The following is a 26476-nucleotide window of genomic DNA, read 5'->3' on the forward strand; positions in this document are numbered from 1 at the left end:
CAGAATAGGAAGCCCTGCTAATGGCAAGTAGTCATTTCACAAGGTAAGAACATTCAAGCAAAGTGTTACGTCAGTCCTCAGTACTTTGCTGCATGCACTTCATGAATCATGAAAATACAAGGCATTAGGGGCTAGTGTTATTTCAGATAGCCGAAAACTCAGAAAAAGTAAAACAATTACTCGTCATTATAACTTTACGCTACTAGGACACGTACAGCCATGGGAAGGTAAAGCGCAGTATCATCAAATTTTTCACATTTTTAAAATTTATTATACTATAGCTTAATTGTACAAGCTTGACAATTTGGTAACCATTGAAAGTGAAGCCAAAAAAAAAAAAAAATGGCTTTCCTATTTTAGTATGAAATCAAAACACCTCTCCACAGATATTTCAAAACCTCATTTCTGCAGATACTGCGCTTTACCTTCTCACGGCAGTATATTTTACTCTTCAGGGTAATAATTTTAAGAAGGATTGGTACAGTAGGTGATTTGAGGTTAGAAATTGTTTTTAAATTTTTGGTTCCCCTAACATTGTTACTAGTATTTTTACATGATGTACAGCCACTAAAAAGAGAGCTGCATGGCAAAAAATGGCAATGATGTTTATGAAAAGAAGAAAATTGCTAAGAGCAGCATTTTTGCTAGCCGTAAGTTTTTGACACCTCAAATCAAGCAGACCTAGTGAGCCTCAAATTCTCCACTCTACTGTATAAAGTATTAAACTTTTGCAGTTAATTGAACTTAGCCTTTGATTCTGATTTTCAACAGTGCCGTGTCCAAGGGGAGGGTTTTAGGAGTTAAACCCCTCCATTGGGGAAAAAAATAATAAAAACCAAATGAAAAAATAAACCCCACAGTGTAGTAAGATGAATAAATACTGATGTTACTAGCGCAGCCAGAATTTACATTCTAGGAGGTGTGGTTCATAACAGTTTTTACATGTACAGTAAACCTCGTTTGCCCAGACTAACTTGGATCAAATGCAACCCGAATAAACGAAAATACGAATAATTCGAGAAAGAAGCAAAAACATTCTTAAATGAGCAGACTTATCTTTTATTAAAGGATCATTATATTAGTAAAGGATTTCATTCAGATAAACCAGAGATTCAGAAAAAAAGAGGTTCTGCTGAAAGAAATACAATAACAGAATTGGTAATAGAGTAGAATATCTTTATAAAGCCAACCTGTGTAATGCAATTATCTATAAAATGCACAACTTTTCAGAAGAAAATAAGTTTTGTAGTTAAAAAAAGGCCTCTGTTCCATCTTGCGAATGTGAACATTCTTAAGCAAATTTGATTTTGAAACATTTTTTTGTCTTTCAATCTTCATTCAAAGCTTTTAAGTGAAAATTAATATCACAGTGAAAAAAAAAATGCCAGATCACTCATGAAACAGTTGCATAAAAATGCAACTGTTATACAAACCAAGAAGCTAGCAGAAGAGCAGGATAATTCACTTCTTTTTGATTATGAAACATTATTATTTGTGATTGACAATTTTTATATTATATTGCATATTTAGTGTTTTAATACTCATTGCAGCTTAAATGTATTATGAAGTGCAGATACATAAATATATTCTAAATGTTAGTTTAAAATTTGTAAAATGATGTATTTATAACCCAAAAGCTCTGGTCCTTAGGTGTGCATTATAACGGTCTTCTAGTGTTACTTAAAGCCAAATCTTCTGGGAATTTGAACTATGTCCCCCCGCTACATTCCTCAGAAATGAATAATTTGACACCTACTGTTGTGGTTTCCTGACAATGCAGATAAGAATGAAAATATATTGAAACCAAAATCCCTCCCTTTATGAAATCCTGACAGGAGCCTGATTTCCTGCATTAAAGCAGAAAACAAAGCTCAGCGAAAATTAACTCTCCTTTTACAGATGTTCAACTTTAGTAACTATTTCAAGACTCTTCCAATGCAGCATTTATCATCTTACTACATTTTCTATAAAGATGAATGGCATCAGTAGAGTGAATATGTATGAGAGCTTTAGACTTATATTATTTTTCTATTCTTGGCCTAATACTTTTTTCAACACTAATCTAAACATCTTTGGCAAATTTGTGTCTACATCATTCCTGCCAACCCATTAAGACAATAATTAAGCAAAAATTCCCTAAAAACTCAGAATTGAGGAAAAAAAATCTCTGAGAGTTTTGAATGTTATTTTCTGATCACCCATTTATCAAACAAAAATAGTGTATAGCTCTAACAAACAGCTTAACAAAAATAGTGTATAGCACACTAATAGTGTGCAGCTCTGGTTAGTTGAGCTGTGACCTTGACTATGTTTACCTGTTTTAGGGGAATTCAGTGAAAAATAGATGTGTTATTGGCTCGGATTTTAGTTGGAATATTTTTGAAAAACTAGTAAGAAAGTTTCTCGACTCAACTTATCGCCAATTACCCCTCCCTATTTACCGAAACAGAGGTAAACATTGTCAGAGGCAGAGCTCCACTTCTCAGAGCCTCTCAATATCATTTCTTGCATAAACTTATATTCATTTTAAATAATTCAATGCTTAAAGTTTTTTGAAAAATATAGTCACAATAATGAAATAATCTAATCATTATCAGTGAAGTTCAAATAAGCCAATCATCAACATTAAAGCATAAATAATTTAGTCATTACATTCAGTCATTAAAAGTGTACCAAAAAATACAGATTTTAATTGGAAATTGATATTTTTCTGAAAAATGGCTAGATTTTCCCAAAAACCTCCAACATCAAAACGTGATCAAGAAAAAAAAAAGGAACACAATAATAAAAAAATGGGTTACAAGCAAAAAATTGCAAAAACTGATCAAATTTGATGAAAATAATTTTAAAATTGTAATATTTGGCACTAGTAATGAACTTCAAATAAAAAAATAATAAACTGTTGGCACAGTAGTTAATTTTTAGTTTTAAAATTAAGAAGAAATCTTTACGAGAGTTGAAAGCCCTTAGCTAAAGGATCGTCTGGCTCTAAGTAAAAAGTGTGAGACCCAGTGTAGTATGCTTTTCCAGAGACTTCCACAACTACAGCGTCATAGCCGTGAAACTTCACCTCTTCCACGATTTTCCCACGGAAACTGGTGCCGATGATGCTTCGGAATTCTTTCTCCTGTTGGAGTTTCATGGTCCCTTTCTGGCACTGGAGAGCCATGCGAGCAGTGACACCTGATCCGGTGGGACTGCGATCTACCTTGAAGTTCAAAATTTGTAATTGTGAAAAACGATTTTATTTAAAATTGGGAGTCATTAAAATCAGTAGGACACAAGCACAGGGATGCAAGTGAACTCAAGTAAAATTTTCTGAAGACAGTCTGAAGTTACCCTTTCAACCGTAAAAACTCTTCAAATATGAATACAAAAACCATTGAACTGGATGAAAAAAAAATTAAATATAATTTTTCCATTTTAGAATGTTGCCAGACCAAAATGTTCGGAAACAGCAGCTCAAAATTTTCGGAAATGTCAGAAATTTCAGATCACACACACCCTTAGACAAGCAATAGCAGGATGTTCAAGGAAAAAGTGATGAATAAAATGTATTTAGTGTAACTGGTGTATACCAGGAAAAAGGGGATATAACACAAATTTTAAAAATTAATATTTTGCCACTTGCCATATCCATTCTCTTAAAAAATAAATGAGTTTCTTGAATCTTAACCTGTTTTTCCCAAATAATGTGATGGCTTTTCGAAAATCAAGTTTTCTCTTTGTGTTTTTACAGAGCAAAAAATCTCTTTTTTGTTGCATACTTACTGAAACTTCAATAAACTTGTTATCAGCACATGGGGATGACTAAGAAAAAAGAGTGAGGTAATCATTGTTTTTAAGGAAATGGCATAAAAACAAATTTTTCCCATCTAATAATTTTAGTTTCTCTTCAGTTTTAAATACAAATAGTAATTTAAAAAAGAGAAAAACAGTAACAGGGGACCCAGCTAGGTTGTTCCTAGTCAATTTATGAACCTCTAACAAAGATCAAGAAACCTCTTAAAACTAGAGATGGAAAGTCGGGGAAAAATACAGAAATTTTTGGGGGAAAGTTAAACATACCATTCAAAGGAGTTTATTTTCTCTCTGGAAAAATTGGAAGTTTAAATATTTTAGGCACAAAATAATGAAAACGAAAAATGATGAAATAAGCTTTGTGCTTACAATATGATTAAAGTAAAAAACCAACGTAAATAAAGCAATTTTTCAAGAACATATAACATATAGCTATTTCAAGGCTACAATGGAGCCTCTTCATCAGAGCAAAAAACTCAACACAGCAGAGCCGGCTCTAGCAGTTTTTGCCGCCCCGGACCACGTTAAAAAAAATAATAATACTAAAGAAAAAATTAAGAAAGAAAAAAAAAGAAACATTCAAACATTGCAAGTTTTAATTTTTGCTTCACAAATACAGTATATTTCAATTCTATTTGATAATTTTTTTTTAAATGTGAAACGCTCCTCTAAAATTAAACCTCGCCCCCCCCCCCTCCCCCATTGTTTTCATCTATTCATTTATCATCTATATATATCGGTCCTAAGTCCGGCTACAGCTCCTACACTGTCCGACAGTAGCACAACCAAAAAAATATTTTTAGGGGGGGGGGGCACACTTAAAATTTCTCATATCAGCTAGGGGGGTCCGAGGGCTCTGCCCCGGAGAATTATTTTAAATTGTAGTCCTAAGAAAACAGTTTTAGACAGTCTGTGACAGAAAAGACGGTGAAAGTTTCGGGGGACTTCCTGAGGAATTTTAAAGAAATTGAAGTCTTAAAACCGCTATTATAGACGATATGTGTCGACATTAGAGTAAGGGATGGGACTTCAGTGCTATCTTTGATTTTTTTTTTTTTTTTTTTTGAAATAGAGTGAAATTGATCACCTCTTACCCCAATTTTTTGACACTTCAGTTCCAAAACGCAGTTCCTGACAAACTTTGAAGATTACGGGCAAATCCAAAAAACATTTTGAAATAGATGTCCTAAAAAGAGAAGTTTTTTAGCGATTTTCAGGGGTGAGAGTTTAAAGATCTCACCTTAATTTTTTTGAAATTATAGTTTTTCCATTTTTAGATTTCATACGGAAGCATCGTCTCACTCTATTTAAATAGGATTGCGTGCTAAGCAACTAAACAATTTGTTTTTAAAAATCCATTTTTTGACAACTTGGATGATATTTGAAAGAGGGGTTTGAGACGCGAGGCGTTTCTCCAGAAGTTTTCAGAAATGGAAGTCATAAAAAATGTGACGGTACATCATCTTTGGTAACGTTAGAGGCTCTGCAGTTTTTTAAAATTGTAGCTAAAAAAAAAAGTCGTAAATGATTTTCGGTGTTGTTAGAAGGTGAGGTGTTTGGTAGTTCTTCCCCTGGAAATGTTGCAAAATTGAACAACTGGAAACAAAGTTTTAGATGCCCATTAATGATTTTGGCTGAGGGAGGAGGCTTCTGAAGCATAGCATTTTAAAAGAATTTCTTATTTTTGGACCGTCAAGGAAAAGGAAAAGAAAAAGGAGAGGTGGGGATGAAAAAAATATGAGGAGTGGGATGTCATTAACTGAGCAATAACCTGTAACTGTCAAAAAATTTAATTTTGAGGTTCTTTTCAAAAGAAATCAAGATTTTTTCACAACATTCTGTATTTTTTTCAATTAAAATTACTTCTTTTTCTGGAGCATTCATTTCTTTTCTTTAACAATATGGAATATTTTTCAAAAAAAAAAAAAGTATTATATTCAGCTCTCTGGGGGTGGGGAAATCAAAGTCTGGAGTGCAGAAGTTCAAAAACTGGACAGCCAAAAATGTATGATTATTTAAAATGTTGTAAATAATAATTATTGCTGAACTATTGCTATATCCTACAGCGGTAGATGAATAATGGCTCTCCATATATTTTTGGAGATTACCTGCCGAGTCACTAAACCAATTTTAAATCAATTTAACATTTAACAAAATTAGTGGGAGAAGTAGAATAAACTTAAAAACCCAGATCTTATACACGGCATTTTCAAAACATGTCGTAGCTGTATAAAATCGGGACCTTCTATCCGTGGAATTTTATGTTCATCGAACCTAGTGATCGGACCTCATGTCCAACTGGGCATATGTGGATATTCTGTTCGCAGACCTTTAGGTTTTGAACCTTCTATCCGGACCACCTACTGAATCACGCCCCTAATGCATAATAGATCCCAAAGCGCTCACAGATGTGGGCTGAGGTTTTGTTAGGGAAGTTCTTTAACATTCTTTAAATTTAAGTGAAAAAAACAGATTCTCTAATGCAAGATTTGCAATCTTAGTGAGCAGCAAAACATTGAAAAGTTTCATTGTTGATAAGTTCCTAATTATTTGCTACGTTGTTGCAAAATTTTGTGGAGCCCCTAAAGATGTTTCATAGCTCCTCTAAAAGGTGCACATTTTAAGAATCATTACCTGGAGCCTTACTAAAATATGCACCTAATGCATAATAAGCCAAAAAAGCGCTCACATCTGTTGTTTTGCCTTTGAACATTCTTAATATACAATGACAGAGAGCCGATTCTCTAAAGCCAGGATTCCCCAGGTAGGGGAGCCGCTGAATATTGAAAGTTTCATTACTAATTAGTCCCTATTATTTGTAACGGTATTGCAAAATTTCACAAGGCGCCTGAATAGGCTTCATAGCTCCCCGAAAAAGGTGTACATTTTAGGAATCATTACCTGGAGCCTTACTAAAATACTCCCCCTAATATATGATACGTCCAAAAGCGCTCCAAAGATGTAGTTTTGCCTGAGAACATTCTTGTAATTACAATGATATAGAGCCAATTCTCTAATGTAAGATTTTCCCATCTAGGGGGGGGGGGGGGGCCAGGAAATATTGAAAGGTTTTGTTATTTAAGGACCCAATTATTTGCGACGTTGTCAGTGCACGTTTCATTTTTTTACTGGTACAAAAAAAAAAAAAAAAAATACAACCCTTCCAAAACAACGGCAAAATATAGCTTGTAAAAGCTTTCCTTCCCCCTTGTTTAAGCATCAGTACGGACGAAACAATTGACAAGAAGAGAGCGGCATGGTTGTAAAGCACATACCCTAGGGTCTAGAATCAGTGGAGGATGTTGGAGTTGCCCGCCATGGTGGATGAAAGACCCGAAGTTCTAGGAACTAAAAACGAGTCGGTGCAAGTAAACCCAATAATTGTGGAATGGTCTGTCTAGGGGAAAAGATTACAGATACATTTTAACAGTCAAAAATCTTTTATTAAATAGTTAACAGGAAAAACAACAACATTTGTATATATCACAATACATATTCCCAAAACACAATTATGACTAGAAAAAAAAAACCTAAAACATTCATAGGAGAATTCAAAACAAGTTTTGTTTAAAGTTCTAAATATTTTTCATTTCTAAATATCCTTCCGTGGTAATTTTCTGAAATTGAAACTATAAAAACGCAATTGCAGATTGCTTTGATTAGGTCAGGAAAAGGATGGTTCAGTGGCTTTTACCCCCGGAAACGTTTTCAACGCTAGTTCTAAAAATGCAGTTTTAGACAACCTTAAGTAATAATAGAAAGAGTGGAAAGGTTTCCATGTATACTCCCCCCCCCCCCCCCGTCACCACCCAAGGCAACTTTTCGGAATTGAAACTCGAATAATGCAGTTTTACACAAGGTTTGGTAATGTTAGGGGGGACGGGAAGCTCTCCTCTGGAATTTTTTTGAAATTGTAGTTCTAAAAAACCTATTTTAGACATTATTTGTGTAATATTTGGCAGAGGAGAGGCTTGGTGGACTATCCCACAGTAATTCTTTGAAATTAAGGCCTCCAAAAATGCATTTGTGGATTGTCTTCAGCTATGTTTTGGGAGCTCTTCTTAGATAATTGTTGACATTAAATTGTTAAAAACGAGATTGTAAGCTATCTTTGGCAAGGTGGCAATCAGTTTTTCAAAACTGAAGCTTCATAAAAATGTAATTTCAGCTGACCTTTGATGATGTTTGGGGGAGGGGGATTGGAAGCTCTCCCATGGAATTTTATTAAAATTGTCATCCTAAAATGCAGCTTTTGACGGTTTTTGGAAATGCTAGGGGGGAGAGGTTCGGTGGCACTCCAGCAAAATTTTTCGAAATCAGAACTCCAATAGCAGTTTTAGACCATTTTCGGTAATGATAGGGAGAGAAGGAGTTCAGGGGCTCTAATATGGAATTTTTTTTGAAATTGTCGGTATGAAAACGCAATTTTAGACTATCTTTGGTGATGTTAGGCAGAGAAGTTCCGTTGCCCTCCCGCGGCAATTTTTCAAAACTAGAACCCTAAAAATGCAATATTGCTACAATCATGTTAAGGGGAGAGGATTTCTTGAAATTTAAGTGCTAAAAAGACGATTATACACCATCTTTGTTTAACATTAAGGGCTGGCAGTTTTTCGAAATTGAAGCTACAAGAAGCAATTTTACCTGACCTTTGATGATGTTTGGGGGAAAGAGGTCTCGGAAGCTCCACCCCGGACATGTTTCAGAATTTAAGCCCTAAAAAAGAAACTTAAAAAACTATTTTTAATGATGTCTCCGCCGCAAGAGGGGGAGGGAGGGGGGCTCCTTAGGAAAAGTTTTGAACTTGTAGCTTTAAAAAGGTAGTTTTTGACGAATTTTGGCAATGTTATTGGGTGAGAGATTCAAGGACCCTCCACAGGCAGTTTTTAAAAATTTAAATTCCAGAAACTCAACTGCAGATGAATTTTGATAATGTAATTGAAGAAAGAAATTCACGGTTTTGCAGTGAATTTGTTTGTTTGTTTGTTTTTGGTTTTTTTTTTTTAAATTGAGCCCTAAAAACAAAATTTAAGACTCTTTAATGATGGTGAGGGGTCATTCCTCTGAAACTTTTTTGAATTTGAAGTCTTAAATGAGTCATTCTTAAAAAAGTGTAACTTTTCTGTCACGCGCCTTTTACAGAAAACACTTTAAGGAACACTTCATTTAACAATGCCTTTTTAATTTCATCAAAAATGTATCTATTTAAACCAGTTTTGTAATAATAATTTATATTTTAGTATATTTTTGGTTCACAATTTGTGAATTCTCACCTCCATGGCATGTCACACACCTTGCGTGACTGTTTATGTTGCTTAATAACTTGTTTAATTAAAAGTATACATTTATTTATTATTCCTTTCACAAGTGTCTCAAATACTAATCGTTTATGTATATTTAAATTTTTAATATTGTGTTTCAGTTTGTTTTTTTAGGATAAGTAGTCATGTCACACAAAACATTCTCACCTTCATTACCTAAATACAAAATGCCATTCCTGATTAACATGTGGCAGTAATGACATCAAATTTTATTTTCCATGATACAAGGGTGCCCTTGTTTATTTTCAGCCATAAATGAAGTTGTAAGATTTTTGTCGAAAAAAAAGGAGAAAGATTTTGCTGCATAAACTTAATGTGGTTATTCGGACTTCTCACCTCCGTGAACTCAAATTTCAGGGATGTAAACAATGCGAAAAAAGAAATGACCATGTTTTCATATGCTTGACATGTGCAAATTGTAGCAACGAAGAAAAAACATATTTCCCTGAAAAATGTATCCATTAGGCCTATATTAAAGAATAATTTCCTCATCTCTGTGAATCTCACCTCCGTGACAGACCTTATCAATGTCATTATTTCGGAGGTGAAAATAAATGATGAATGGGGAAATATATCAATCTTAGACAGTCTACCATAACGGATAACTAAACGGATAACTACTAATTAAGCTGTACTTTAATTAAGAGAGCTTAGTATTAGATTTCCACTAATCATTAAAATACCTCACTGTTTGTACCAATTAACAAAATTACTACTTTGATATTAAGTTGGCCTCAATTTTTAAACATTAAAAAAATGTTTTCTTTTTTTATTTTCTATGAACAATGTATTTATTATTATTTTTTTTTAAATTTATGAGTAAAATAATTGGAACTTAGCTGGGCCATTGTTTATGGTTACTTCTTGTAGGTAACACTTTCCTGTAAGAATTTCAAAAAAAAGAAAAAAAAAAAGGTTTCAAAATCGAAAAATATTGGCGTTCAAAAGTTACGTTTTCTGGAGAATGACCCAAATACGCGGAACCACCAAAACTCGGTCCCACATACAAAAATTTACATTTTTCGGTAATGATCAAACTGATTCATCAATTGTGCATACTAATTCGAGAATTTTCATGGGTAGAAAACTTCCTTCTATGTATGAGATATAGAAGAAAGTTTAAAATTGTTTATGAAAAATAGTTAACATAAGATCAAACTGCTCTACTTCTATCATCGGAAGGTCCAACATTTTTGAAAGTTTGGTGAAAATCATGTTATGGTAAATTTAAAAAACTGTCATTTAAAAAAGGATACAAAACATGGAAGTAAAATGCAGTGGCGGCTTGGTCTTGAAAAAGTGGAGGGGGCCAGATCATGGGCACACTCCCCCCCCTCCCCCCCCCCCCCCGCGCCTCGGTTTTTGAAAAAAAAAATGTAATGTATTTTTTTTTAAATATTTAAACTTTTTTTTTCTTTTTTTTTTTTTTTTGTTAAATTAATAATATTAAATTTATTTTAGCAACTAAATTAAAAATGTGAAGAAGTAAAAACTTTTTAAGGGGTACATTCAAAACTAATATAAAAATTATCTAAAAAATAATGTTTGCTTCTCCAAATTGTCGTTATAGTACGCTAATTAGTTGAAGGAAAAGAATCAAGAAAGGAGCAAACGATCTGATCTTGCGCAAATGAACTCTTCTCCCTTTATTGAATGTTTATTTTACATAGCCTGAACCATGTAAGAACATTCAAACTATGTAAAATAAACAGCATAGAAGTAGGGTAAGCTGTACATAAATATTGAGGTTCAATGGGTTGGCGTTGAGGGGGGGGAACACACACATGCACAGATAATCTGCGACAACATGTAATCCGCACCTCATAATTTTACCTTTTTAACAGAAAATTTTTGGATTATATGCAGGTTAATAAGGTACAATCCTCTTTTTTTTTTAATTTCAAGCACGTACGCACAAAAAAAGGAAAATAAATAAAAAGTTAAATTATTGTCTTCTAAAAAAAGGAAGGGGGCCCGGGCCCCCTCTGGCCTCTCCCACAAGCCACCACTGGTAAAATGAAATGAAAAATTCTTCATAAACTCAAACTTGTTTGCAAATTCGGCCTGTCAAAAGATAAAATATATTATTTTAAAATATAGTTTAAAATAATATATTAGTTCTTATTGATTTTCCCATTTTTAATGAATCAATGAAAGGTGGAGCATAATGGTCAAAGTTCTTACAAAAAGAAGAAAGATTTAAAAAATACTTTATTTTATCCACTTATGATCCCCTCTTTTTCATCGCTGTCACAAGTATTCATCGTACAGAATTTTTTCTTTCCAGAAAAAATCATAATAAATTAAAAGGGAATCAAACCATCAGAACTTTTTTTGCAACATACTCTGATGCCATCCCGTCTCTAAGGTGGTCTTCATTGAAAAAGATACACGTCTACTAAATATTGGAAGGAGTACGTCAAAAAAATATTATTCATGCATCTTACTATTTCTCGTTGAAAAAGTTTAAATATTTTTGTGTCTTCCAACAATTCTACTTTCACCCCCCCCCCCCTCAAAAAAATTCTGATGGCGCAACTTGGGCCATAATCCCCCCCCCCCCCCCCCCCCGGTGGGCACCCCTGTATGCAATGACGTGACGCAATATAATTTAATGCATAAATTAACTATCAGAACAACTCAACACAGTTAACATTTTAAACTGTAAAACCTTAAAATAGTTTCCAACATACATTCAGCAAAAAGTTACTCAACACTTATGCCCATTACGTCATTCTATCATGATGGTAAACAACACATGAATCTTGTTGGGATTTTAACTGTGGGGAACAATTTGCTCGCTGGTTAGCTAACGGGATAATTTTCTAAAAGTTCAAAAATGAAGGAAGTAAGTTGTAAAACTTTTACAAACCTTCTAAAGCTTTAGGAATTGTCTTCAAGAACCAAAACTACATTATTTTTCTAACAGAGGATTCTGATGGTAATCAGACCGCACCCCATCCATTCTGTCTCATTTCGCAACTAGACAATCTGAGGTTGGCGACAGCAATTATGGTACAATAAACGTAAGAGAGCAAAAAGACCTACAACTTTCACGTACTTTTCAGATGCCCACAAGCAACAAAAATGGAATTACGTTTGCAAAACTTTTGTACAAGTTTGCCCCTAATGAAAAATGTGTTTCAGACATTCAAACCGAAATGCCGCCCCTAAAATTTGCTGTCAACCTTCACCTACAACCTTCACGTACTTTTCAGATGCCCACAAGCAACAAAAATGGAATTACGTTTACAAAACTTTTGTACAAGTTTGCCCCTAATGAAAATGTGTTTCAGACATTCAAACCAAAATGCCGCCCCCCTAAAATTTGCTGTCCCTGGACAGGGGTCCGGTTTGTCCAGCGTTAGAGCCGACCCTGACCGCACAACCAGTAAGTCTTGAAATAACTGAATGTGAACCACATGGACACCAGTATTCATACCAAATGGGTCACCCAATAAAAATTCACAAGGAATGACAACTAACCAATCAGCAAACTACAAGTCGACCCCAGGGGCGCACAGCAAGGGCCCTTGCAACCAGAGAGAAAACAAAAAGCAGTTTTCAAAATGGTTTCCAATACATCAAGAAAAAATGAAGTGCTGGAAATATTATAAACTAGAGAAAGAGAATTTTTCCAAATATGGTAAGCTTTCCAAAACTCGAGGTCATAGCCCAAAGAACATTTACAAATAGTTCTGGCAGATGAAAAGTCAAAACAGTGGCCTGAAGTCCAATAATGCTGACCAAGGGAAGAACAAGAAAGCTATTTCTGTTAAACATAATTTTCCCCCGAACAGGTCCCGAAACTGGAAAGCTCAATATCTAGTGCTGCAGCTACTGGCGTCATCTCCAACTGAATCCTCCCACCATAGGATTTTGAGAGCCCACTCGTTTAACTTTGAGCAGTTTCACATACTCTTGAACTCTCTCTTCAAAGTTCTTTGCAAATTTCCCTCATGGTACTTGTTTGCTATTGGTCTTACAGTCATACTTAGTTTTAGGTGGGGTTTACTACACTTTTAGTCTGACCAACATAAGCAAGTTCACATTTGCAGGAGATGCTTTAAATACCACAGTTGCTATGGAAATCAATGGTATGCTTTAAGTTTGTAAACTTAATCATGGGACAAGGGAGCATCCCCACCGCCAAGAAAACCAAATGCCTATCACCATCTTAATAATCTAATTCCCTAGGTCAGCATTATTGGACTTCAGGTCATTGTTTTGACTTTTCATCTGCCAGAACTATATGCAAATGTTCTTTGGGCTATGACCTTGAATTTTGGGAAACTTACCATATTTAGAAAATGTTTCTTTCTCTAGTTTAAAATATTTCCATCACTTCATCTTTTCTTGATGAATTGGAAGCCATTTTGAAAACTGCTTTTTGTTTTCTCTCATTGGTTGCAAGGGCCCTTGCTGTGCGCCCCCCCCCCCCCCCGGGTTGATTTGTAGTTAGCTGATTTGTTAGTTGTCGCTCCTTGTTGTGAATTTTTATCGGGTGACCCATTTGGTATGAATACAGGAGAAACAGCTTTGGAAGCAGAAACCTTGCCTGAATGAGAGGGCTTAATTATCTTATTAGCTAACAAGTTTTACATATAAACTCATTTTTGCTTTATCATGTCTTTCATTTATTTTGAGAATAACATCCAAAAAGCAAAATTGGAATAAATAATTACTATATAAAATTATATGTTCCCAGAGTGAAAATGAACCATTGTGTAAGAGTAGAAATAAAAATGTGGGAAACATGAAAATTTTTCGATGTTTTCCTTACACCCATGGTTGAGTTTTGACCGCTGGTTGAACAATAGTATATAAGTAATATCAGTGAAACTTGATCGATAGTAATGAATATCATAGAGCTCACAGCGTTAGGGATTCATGAAAGGGTTCCTAGCAATCTTAAAACAAATGTTTGAAAAAATTCATTGCACATTTGTATACAAAACTGAAGAACTTCATTCTTGCTACAACACAAGACTATATTTTCAGGTACTTCATTGTTTTGTTTCACGCTAAATGTCCACTGAAAATATCCATAATGATCTTATAATATTTAAATAATTTTCAAATGCAAAATTTACCCATATTGCTTAGTGTATCACAGTTGAAACCATATCACATAGGTAAAACAAAAATTACCAGTAAGCGGAATTCTTTAAAAATGGGAACATCTTTAACATTAATAAACTGCAATGTTTGTTGAGTCGCATCTGTTACTCTGAGAAATATTCCCACATTGTAAAGAATGCTGAATGCAAAAAAATATTTCCATATCAATAGCCATAAAAGTTCTAATTTAATACATTTATTCCCACCCTTTATTATCTAAAATGAACATGTTTTAAGTTATGAAATGTATATGGTATATTAAACTCCTTTACTAAAAAAACTATGTAGTGAAAGTTGGTTATCAGCCAAATAATGAGAACATATTTTAATTTAAAACCGTAAAAACAAGCCCTGATGAAAATTCACTCACCTGCCTATCAGCAAAAACACACAAGTTGGTTGAAGCACCATCCAAGTAACTATCTTTACCATCTGTAATAATGGTACCATATAAGAAGGACAACTCTTTGCTCACAGGGTGAATAGGCGGCATTTGTTCTTTGACTGCACCTGCAACAATAGCAAGATACATAAAAATTTTAATTCTCTTATATATAATAGCTGATGATTGAGTAACCCACCTGTTTCAACAGTGAAACTTTCGCCACGGCATGACAATATGTTTTGGTAATGTTTAACATGCAGGGAAAGGCTATATTGTGATAAGACTGAACTTGATCCGGTAACTTAATAAGTTAACTTTTACTGGTAAGATGGTGTCATTTCAGGGGAATGAAGAAACAAAAAAAAAAAAAAAAGATCAACAATGAACACTACCTGTTGGAGTTTAAGGTTAATCCACTGGAGGGGTTACATTTTCAACTATTAAAATATCACCAAACAGGCAATGGTTTCATTAAAATGTAGAAGCAATTTTCACCCGTCATATCTTGATGGGCAACTTTCTAGTTTAAATTATATTTAATACCTTTAAATCAGCATACTTAGTTGAAAAAGATATTTGTCATAATTACAACTCTTTAAATAAAACGCATATTTTTGTAACTTAGCACATAATAAAAAAAATGCAGTTTTTCCATGATTTTTTTCTTAACCTTTGGCAAAAGCTCCCTCTCTTAATAGGCCTTCTACATTGCAAATTTTCCTCGACAATCACATCATGTGCTTGACTAACGTGAAAAACAAAAACGAGAACTTTCTGTATGCTTTCGCACACTATTCTAGTTTTCCAGAACTATCAAAGAAGTTTCAAAATTTTCCAGGTCACGTTACACTTAATCCCCCACACTCCAAAATGCTAAATTCAAGACACAAATAAATAGAAGTGGAGCCATAAACTTTTAACCCGGGTGTAGTCGCATCTCTTTATATTATGTTAATGCTCGCGTTTCTGTCTTTTCCCCGCCTTAGTGATCTATGAGACGAAAAAGAATTAGGAATAATTTCTTTTAGGGTTTGTTCAGCTAATAGAACAGATAAGATTTACTATACAAAAGTATGCAATGAAGAACAATATTTGCAGCATACGCTGAAAGAAAGTTACTGTCTGGGACAAGACTAGGTTGTCGCGCTATTGGTCTAAATCAGTGGTTGCCAAACTTTTCCCCTTGCGAACCCCTGCCAAACTCCGAAGGAAGTTTGTTGGCGAACACCTTGGGTACTGGGTAATAAGAACCAAGCAAAAAACAGGTGCACACACACTTAGTATTATTCCTGGGATTGGATTTCTTACTGTTGCTCTGAGGCGATAATATAGAATTACAAATATTGCTATGCACTAAAGTGATCACAAAAACATGAATACAAAAAAAAAGGTTACCGAAAAACAGGGCTCATAGCAAGTGGAAAAAAATATATAGGAGTTTGAAAGAAAAAATATAGGAGTTTGGTAGCAAAATATATAGGAGTTTAAAAGGAAAATTATATAGGAGTTTGGTAGAAAATATATAGGAATTTCGAAAAAGTATAGAATCTAGTATGTTTGAAGTACCGTAAAAAAAAAACTGAAAACCATTATCAATACAATTCTATAGTGCATGAAGTGATAGTAATGTGAAGAGTAACAGATGTGAGAGCAAATGAGTTTTTGTACTCACAGCCACTTATATGAATTATGTTTGTTTCAAACAATTTAGATTCAATTAAGCAAAATTGTGTGTGCATTTTTTCTTTTATTTCTGAATGTAGAATTCTACATACAATTTAAGAGAACTTTAAATTAAGTTTTTAGTCAAAGGAGATATCATTAGGAGTATACTACTCACCCAAAATATTCATTCGCTGATTATTTAAAGAATTTTATCGCAAAACAGTATGAAAAAAAAATTACAAAATGTAGATTATAACTTATGTGCTTCGAAAAATGCATCTCTTATTGATTGCTTGAACTAGGTAAGCATTAACTTGGACATTTTTTTTTTAAAGTCATAAATCTACCCTTCGTCCTGGGTATCGGTACCTCATTGCTTCAATGCTAACACTAACACAATGAGAAAGCCGAGAGCACAAAGTCCCATCGACTCCATGTCTCTTTTCGTCTCACTGGTTGGACTTTTCGCAAGAAAACCATTACAAAAAGTGTGCAACACTCTGCCTCCCTTCCATTTCACTACTTACAGAAAAAAAAACTAATTTTACTAAATGAAGCCAAAGAAAAAAAGACTGCGCTAATGCATCACGTTTGCAGGAAATGGTCAGTCTCATACGCTTGATTCATTATAGCGGCATGTTTGATTCAAATATTCAGCAATTTTTTAACCTTAAAACTAGATTTTGCTTTGTTTTTGAGGATTTAATCCATTGTAGCTGATTCAATTACCCGGCACTCATTGTAACGGTATTATAGACCGATTCCTGAAATTCTTGAAAAGTCTACACACAAAAAAAGAACAAATTTGAAAAAAAAGGAGACAAAATGCTATAAAATGGCTTTGTTCATCGAGATAGTTACATTTTTTAGCGAGCTACAAGCTTTGAAACATCGGAAGTACTCAAAGTTGAGTTGATACCAAAATCTGTACAGAGCATTTTCAAAAACAATCGTTTGAACTACCACCATTCATTTGAACTACATGTAAGATTATATGAGACAAAATTAAAAGCTTTCAAAATCTTTTCAGCCATACACTTAAAGTTAACATGACTTACTATTACAATTAAAGTTAAATCATTAAAAGGAAAAATACTTGAAAACAAGTTAAAAGTTGCAAGTAAAATCATATATATTTTGTATATTTCACAAAAATAAAATTATTTAAACAGAAGTTTAGTACATATACCAACATCGTCAAAGCAGAGGAGAAAGCAGAAAAAATGGATCAAAGGTTTTTGCATTTTTGGGTAGCATTCAACATCTGACGAAAAAAGTATAGGAGTTAGTGAGAAAATATAGGAAATATAGGAGAATATCTGACAAATTGTGAAAATATAGGAAATATAGGAGATATAGGAGGACAATGAGCCCTGAAAAAATAAACACATTAATATTTGGTGTTGGGCGTATATCTAATTTGAATTTTTTTTTTTAAATAAAATATTAGTGGAACAAAGAGCTCAAAGTTTGGATGAAATTTTTCTGACACAAGGGTATATTTATCTCTATCACTAAATCAGAAGTCATTTCAAAAATGATTTTTAAAATATCTTTCAAGCAGCTGTCTCAGATTAACTAAATGAACTTTTTTCTTCTAGTAAAATGAAAAAGATCTCTAGGTTTAAGTCTTCTTGAAAAGGACAAGGACTACGAGCCTAGCTGTTTGATAAGGATGTACTACGTACATTAATAGTTTGATTGCTGAAGAATTTTCTTGTAATCACGCTATAAGAATGGAGTAAAATGTGTACATTGAAAAATAATAAATATTTTTCAATACACGCATTTACTCTAATTTTTTCACAAAAGGTGATTTTTAACAAAACAAATATTTTAAGCTCACTTACGACAAGTGAAATTTTCTGCACAAATCTCATAAATTGTTTGTTTAAATTTTGTGCAAATTTTATTGCATGGTTATAGAGTCTGTTGATTTTATTTTTACTGCGAAACCTCACACTACCAAACTTTCACCCACAAAAATGTTCTTAAGTAATTAATTTTCCATACTTCTCGTGGTATATTTGAGTAGCTAGAAATTCTTTCTTTTTTTCGACAATAAAGCTTGAAAAAAATCAATGCTTGTTACGAATCGCGGATCAGAAAGTTACAATGTGTAAACATCGAAGAATGAATGTTTCAAAGGATGTGACGTAATGCGTAAGCAGATGGATGACGCAATCTGCTGCTGAGAAGGGATAGATAGAAGATTCCAGAAGCTTCCAGGCAGATCTTAGGTACGCATTTCCGGTGTGACATGCTGCATTGTGCGATGTAGGATATAAGCAGAGGGAATTGCGGCAGAACCATTTGTGCTCACGTTTTTTCATCCCTTCAGCTGTAGATAGCCGTTCTTTTACGAATGCTCACTTATTGAAGCGGCGTCAGGAACTTAGCACAGGCAATGGCTGTTCATTTTTGAGAAGAGTGTTGGGGAATTAAATTTTTTGAAACATATTTAGGAAACTTCAGTTAGTTGCATGCTGTTGAAACATGTTATGATTATTTTACTATTTACAGAAGTAATATAATTTATAGTTGTTAATTATTATATTGTTCAATAAATGAAGTTAGTTTTAATTGACTTCTGTTACTTCAATCTTCAATGAAACTTTCACATATGACACAAAAGCATCTGCTAACCTGTGGAGTTGACTCTATTTTTTAGAATAACAAGAGTTTAGCTCGCATGCTAGGCTAACAATTCTTGACTCGACACACAGGAAGAGCGATAACTCTTCGTAGGACTCAAATGGTAAACAAACTAAACTTCAAACTATTTGAGACATATGCTCATTGACTCGCATATGCTCCATGTAATGTTTTCATCAAGTTTAATCAACTTTTCTGATTAAAAACTTCTGAGGAAACGAACACTTTCAAATTGCTTCATCTGAGGACAGTACAGACGACTTCTGCTAGAACGCGATCCGACTTACACGAAATGGCTATAATGGGATTTTTTCACCAGTAAAGAATTTTAGTCCTAACGAGAATTCCTCACCCACAATGCAAAATTTTTCGGTGGGGAATCGTGGTGTGTAAGTATTGGCTTTGTAATTGGCTACTTTTTTTTCATGAATATAAACCTTCATCCCTCTCGCATCACTGAAAGCGGAAGTTCCCGCACCATACTAGTCTGAACACCACTTTTACAAATAAATATTCCTTATTTTTTGTTTTGTTTTTTTCATTCTAAATGAGAAAGTTGATGAAATATGACATCTAAGAGGGCTGTTTCATATAAAGTTTGTGAAGATAGGAAGAAAAAAAGAAAAAGTTTTTGACAATTAAAGGAAAGCTAAAGCTTCTCGATGCTAAAGCTTTTTGAAAAGCTGAATCTCAACTAAAAAATGCATCGAAGGTAGCATAGCAATTAGGTATGAGTGAATCTTTGGTATTAAATACATACACTTAAAAGTCAAGAAAAGGGAACCCATAAAAGTTTACCGAGTAATGTTTTAGTAAAATGCAAAAAATTATGAAAATGGAAGCTGCTCTTGTATCGTTAATTAAAGAAACCAGGAAGAGGTGTGTTGCCATAGATGAAAACATTATAAAAAAATTAGTGAAGCAACTGTATAAAAATATATTAGATTAACGGTTTGATTACGCAACATAAATCATTATCATCTTCACTTTTTTAAGTTACAAATATCATTACTGGATCTACTGTACAGTACAACTATGGTGCATTAGCTTTTCTTATTGTATACTGTACAAACTGTATACTGGTTAACTTTATGCCTTTCTTTCTCATTGGTCATTGATTTTGTGCATTGCAGCAGTATTTAACGTCGAATAAAACTTTTTTAAAAAATAAGAGTAAGCATTCAGTTCTTTATGTAAGAAACAGTAATGTATAGTTACGAAATGGTTTTTTAACAGTAGAGGGGTTATTTACAAATGTCTAAAATAATTAGATACCTTTATAAAAGTTTTTACACATACCATTTTCCACAACGCGAAATTTCGACTTACGCAAAATGTCTTGAAACGCATCCATCATGTAAGTCGGCACTCGACTGTATTCACAAGTAGAGCTTTTTCAGCATGGCGTCTGGGCTATCACTCTCAATGAAAGCGCTAAAACCGGCCCTTTGCAATGACAGACTAAATTCTTCAAATGTAAAATGTGTCAGCAAGTATGCAAATATTTTCATGCTAAGAGTATCCAATGTGTGAAACCAGAATTAATAAAAAAGGAGCAAAATTTGCTTGAAACCACTTGAACATGAGACTTCATCAGAAACAGGCATGTTAAAACTCCACCATAACAATATTTTTTTGCGAACCCCCTGAAAACCTGTGAACTCTCGGTTGGGAACCTCTGGTCTAAATGAAGGACATACATTTTTGAAAGCTATGCAACCTTGAAGTATTGAAAGAAATTTTCAGAACTCTGTGTGAGGGCTGGGCAGTTACTAAAGGTCAGCTACAGAGATGGGCCCCATTATCACTATAAGGGACAGTGAAATAGAGCAAAATATGTAACAACGGTCAGGGAAAAGATCAATATGCGACTATTTAAGGGTTAAAAATGACAGTGCTTGAAAAAAAAAAAGAATGAATAAATAAGAATAAAAGTTAGTTTATCTTAAATAATGTAGAAAAATATTTGACATCCATACCTGTGACCAACGCTGCAATCTCGATCATCTTGTTAAGAGACGATGTTTTTAAATTAACAGAAATAGTCTCATCTTTTACTATAACATAGAAAGCTCCTCCATAGGAAATGTCTACTTCGATCTGCCCTAAACTTGGGACCAGTATCTTCACTCCTGTAAACATAAATAAATAAACAAAAATAAATAAATAAAATCAGTCAAAAATTAAAACAGATGTTTAGACTTAATGTTAATACAGAACACGGGCGTCGTTGGCACAGGGGACATGTCCCCCTCAATATTTTGAACTCGTCAAAAGTCCCCCTCAATATTTGAGAATAATAAATGCGCATACAAAAAATTCCGGTTTTACTCATTTGTGACAAAAAAAAAAAGAAGAAAAGATTTTGGACCAAAATAGAGCTACTGATCTACCACGAAAACGAACAGGAAATGACACCCCTTGTAAAGCAAAAACTGCCTTATCTATAACATATGAGGAACCATCTGAAAGTCAGTTGATTCTCACACTGTTCCTTGTCCATTTACTTACCTTTTTTGCCTTCAACTTCTTCCTTTTCTTATTTCCTGTATCTTATTACTCCCCACCTCCTACTAACAAAACTCCTACTTAAAACGACGATTTTTCCACCATTCAAATCTCCCCACCATCTTTCTGACCACTCGGACGGGGGGTGATAAATCTTTGTTGGGGTTCGCTTTGTGTTTACTTCCCTTGATCACATGGTCTTAGAAGAAAGTGTTTTCTCAGAATTGAGATCAAGGTCGAATTTGTCCCCTGCAAAAAGTGTTATTTTCAATCCAAACGCAGTTGTGTGAACAGCGAACTTCGGACCAAAAAATTCTGTAATTTAAATTAACCATCATTTTCAATTTCTCCAAAACTTCAAGGCCCATTTTAATTCTTTTATGATAAGTACTGCTCTCTTTTTTTTGTTGAAAAAGGCATAACGATGTACAGCTATTGGAGATTCTCTCAAAAAATATTTAAAGACCCTCATTAGAAAAATACATCTCAAATTTCTTTTCCCTTTAGGGGGGCCTTCAATTCTTTTAGCGTCATCGACACCAGAGTTCAAATTGGTATCGGATATTTTTTTCTTATGTTTTCTCTTAGCCAAAACATTAACCATAAGCCTTTGTCGCAAAAGCGAATATTATAAGAAAATGTTCCGTATTTCATTTTTATTTTTCATAGTTTTCATCAACTTGCTGCGAGCTAAGTTAATAGAAGAACATTTCAGACGAAAATAATGATATTGCGCTATTAATAGTATAAATTTTTGACTACAACATAAGAAAAAAAGTATTTTACTATTTATTGACAGTTCACAACATAAAATATTTTATCCATATTTTTCTAATACATTACATTTCTTCTAATAAATATGACAAATGAAGATTGTGGATTCTGAATTCTCTCTCTCTCTCTCTCTCCACCATAGAAGAAATATCTTAATTTCGATCTTTGATTATCTTTTGGCTTGCAAGAATAGTGACCAAAAATGCACTAAAAATTAATAATTTAAGTTCTTAAAATTCAAAACTTTGCTTGTTTCTTGTAGCAAAAATTTTCAAACTTTCAGTGTTATAAACATTAGTAAAATTTGCATTTAAATGAATGCGTACATTACTGAAAGGAGACATTACTGGTACAAATACTGAAAACTTGAAGTTTGGTTGGAATTCCTTATTAATAGTAAATTTAAAATGGTTCACAAATTTTTTGGGGGGTTTCCCCTCTCTGTAGTAAAAACCACACTACAAAGAAGGGGTTGAATGAAGCAACCGGCCTGGTTGAATCATGAGGTGTGACATGGCCGCTTCGGCCTGTAATAATTTATGTTGAGAATATTCATTTTTACAATTATATTTTATAAATTATTGTCCTTTTAGTTATATACAACTAAACCATACAACAAAATCTAGTGGAAAATTATATTTAATTATAAAGTTTGTGCGCTGAACCCTTGGAATTAGAAACTGCAATAGAATTGATAATATATTCTAAGTTCCCAAGAAATAAATAAGTTACATTAAATTATATTTAGTTAATAATTATATGAAAAACTTTAGTTGCTTCAAAATGAAGCAGTCAAAATATTGCATTCTTGAAACCTTTCTAGCTTTGAAACTTCCAAAAAAAAAAAAAACATTGCACCAGTTTTTCAAATCTACCGGGACAGATGTCGCAGCAATGAGAACCCTTAAGGAATTTCTTTTAAAATTATATTTTATTGTTTTGTTATTAGTATAAAATTTCAGTTTTATTTATTCAAATACATTGATGTAGCAGTAAAATTTACTCCAATCCCAGTTATTGATCAAAATTATTAATAATAATCTAGGCTTATAAAATATTCAAAGAATTATAAAAACGTAAATAGAAGCTGAATTTTTAACTTTTAGTTTTTATAAACCTAAATATGAGGAGAATGCCCCTTCCTTGCACATGATTTTGATCTAAAATCTATATATTTTCTCTTTAGATAATTAAATTCATTTACAAAATGAACATTGATATAACGCTATAAAAGAACAGTGAAAGATATAAAGTTTTGATTCAATTTGTTACTTTAAAGGAAAAGGTTTTGGGGTGTATTATAGGTCAATGTGTGAATTCACGTGCATTGTTAATCAAACTATTATTTCTTTGAATGTTGAATAGTACGGCTTATTTTGCCATTATCCTTCTAGAAATCAATTTGCTCTTCCTCGTCTTTCAAAGATAAAAACCGATTTAAAAGAATACATTTTTCTATTCATATTATTTTTAGTTTATAAGTAAATGCGAAACGAAAAAAGTAAGTCAAAGAAATAAATAAAAAATATTATAATACAATAGTGCAACATATATCAAAAATAATTACTCCGCTGCTATAAATTAACAGTGAAGTTACTGATATTTTTATATTACTATTATCTTGATATATATTTACGATCAGTGATCAAATGGATATTCAATTTTGTGTTCGATGTTCAGTCGACTCTCGGAATTTCTTTGCATTTTAAGGCAATGCTTAGGGTATTTTGCACTACAAAATACCAGGGGAGGGGAGGTCCGTTATCTAGTAAGTAAGTTTTTTTTTTTTTCGAAATTTAAAATTGCTGCTTGTGAAATAAGTCGAGCTATTCTCCTTTGAAAATAAGAAGTGAAAATATCGTTATTTTATTGCTTTATTTAGTAGTATTTTTTCTTAATGCGTTCAAATATTTTATCCATAGGGGAAACGATTTCACCTATGTTTGTTTGCTTCACTTTTAACGGGATTCGATTCACATTTAGAGACTAACTTTTTATTTTCAGTTATCTTATTGAAACGTTAAGAATACGCTTATTTGAGACGGTTTTCGACCGTGTTTTTAGCCTTTTGAACGTCAACGTTCTCGAACGAGAACATCAATTTAAAAAAAAAACCTTTATAATAAGTTTCGCTTGTGAGTATTTTCAAAAAATTACTTTTATCAACAAAAATAGATTTAATTCTTTAAAAGAAAAACTCTTTCATTTATACTGTTCCTACAAAACATACAAAAAACCTGTTTTTATAGATTTTCAGAGTTAAAACTTTTTTAGCTTAATGCTGATAAAATTTCACAGATAATATGTATAGTAATCATGTTGATAAACAAACACGACCGATAAAAATGAGCTATCCATAAAATCCCTTCTTTTAGGATAGAAAAAGGGTTTCTTGTAACTCCGAAACACGTGCTTACGGCTTCCTGAAAATTTGTACCTATGAACTTTGTTTTATCTTCTTTTACTTTTCGGCACACGGATATTTATTTAATTCTTACTTATATTCATTGTGTCATTTTTTTATTTTTGAGCTGGAAGGCTTCCCGTTTCTTTTTACATCACTAAATTAAAGTTCCCGTTTTCAAAAAAATGGGAGGGGGTATAACCCCTTTGTGATTGTTTTGCATTGTATCAATCGTCCCCCCCCCCCCCCCCCAATAACGAAGATCCAGCGACATCCATGATACAGAACATAGTATAGCTTATAAAATTATAATTTCAATACAAGAATGGTACAACCTGATTACTCAAGAACTAAAAACATTTTTTGGAATTGTAAAACAAGCAAAGACCTATAACTTCCACAACTGCCGCTCAGACCCCAGTTTGTTGCAATAGTACAGAGCATCATAACTTATACGACTAGTTCTGACATTCTTGGTAGATGTTGACACATAGATAACCCATATTAGCAAGTACCGTTATGTTGGGTGACTTTACCAGGGGCGTAGCTAAAAGGGGGGTTTTGGGGACAACCCCCCCCCCCCCCCCCGAAACGTTTGTCTCAACAAAAAAAAAGAGAAAGAGAGAGAAAAGAGAAGAGAAAGAAAAGAAAAAGAAAAAATTAAATGACATTTTTCTGAGTAACAAAGGTCAAAAATTCAGTTCGCTCCCCCCCCCCCCCCCCAATGCCTTTGAAAATCTGCTCCATGACTGACCCTCAAGCGTAAAGACACCTCCCTCTGCTGCGACAATTTTTTGATAACTGACCGAAATTTGACACTTTGCTTTAGAAATGAGATTGATTTGTTAAATCCATGTATATGTAGCCTTTCTTCGACATAGATTCCGCAAATTGTTGAATATGTTTAATTTTATGAGTGACGCAGTGGGAATATTGCATGCAGTCAAAGCTGTATGTTTCGAATTTCACAGGAAAGAAAAAAAATCGAGATAAAGAGGTTTTGAGATACGGGGACTTTAAGAAACTTTATAGAAATTTGGAATATGATGGTGAAAATTTGAAATCGGGACATTGTGGGCTCTTGATTAAAATTCCTCTGTATTAGTTTTGTTAGGTATTTATTCCGTTATTACATTATTAAGTGCTTTATTGCGAGTTTAAGGAATCATTTTGACACTAAAAGAAACATAAAGCATATCAAGAAAAAGTCTTTTATTGCTTTTTGGTCCCGATTTTTTTTTTTTTTTTTAACTCATTATCTATCCTCTTGAGGTTAGCAATTGCTGCAAATCTAGTCTATTTCTGTTAGCTTGGTTTGCATTAAAAAGTAGAAAATAAAAGACTTCTGTTTATAACACTCAAAAATTGCTGTTGCTCTCTAATAGATACTTATGTAAATTCTAAAGCAGCTAATAAAATTAAAAAGTAAAAACTTGAGAGGAGAACACATGGTATGCAGAACTTTCTACTGCCTATATTTCTTCCCTATTTTTTTTTAAATTCAAATTTTATTAACTGCTTTAAAATTAGCATAAATGTAAATACATAAAAAGCAACATATAAATACAACGATATGAAAAACAATTTCATTTTTTGACGGCTATATTTCATGGAGTCTTTTTTGTATTTTATTTGAAAGTCAAACATCCAGTTTACAGGCAGAAATGGAAGTATCTATTAGCTTTCAGGGATGCCAGCTTTTGTAGATGTGTGTTAGCCTCTAAATTAAGCAGTCACACTGAAATGAACGGAGCACGCTCATTGGTTCGGATTGACTGGTTTTGACAAGACCGTTGCTAGAAAATTTCACTTTAAATTAAATGGAGGGAAAATAATAAAAAA

General features: G+C 33.3%; 1 protein-coding gene across 1 annotated transcript in view; it reads right to left on the minus strand.

Annotated features, from left to right (window-relative positions):
• Positions 1–2729: 2729 nt before the first annotated feature.
• Positions 2730–26476, minus strand: part of LOC129234410 (trans-L-3-hydroxyproline dehydratase-like) — a 32163-nt gene continuing 8416 nt past the window's right edge. Inside the window, exons 3-5 of the mRNA XM_054868410.1 lie at positions 20928–21080; positions 14614–14753; positions 2730–3208 (exon numbers count right to left, since the gene is read on the minus strand). Of these exons, the coding sequence (XP_054724385.1) occupies positions 2948–3208; positions 14614–14753; positions 20928–21080 (554 nt within the window). The 3' untranslated portion in view covers positions 2730–2947. The remainder of the gene's footprint in view (positions 3209–14613; positions 14754–20927; positions 21081–26476) is intronic.

This window comes from Uloborus diversus, chromosome 1, assembly GCF_026930045.1.
Source record: "Uloborus diversus isolate 005 chromosome 1, Udiv.v.3.1, whole genome shotgun sequence".
Lineage (NCBI taxonomy): Eukaryota > Metazoa > Arthropoda > Arachnida > Araneae > Uloboridae > Uloborus > Uloborus diversus.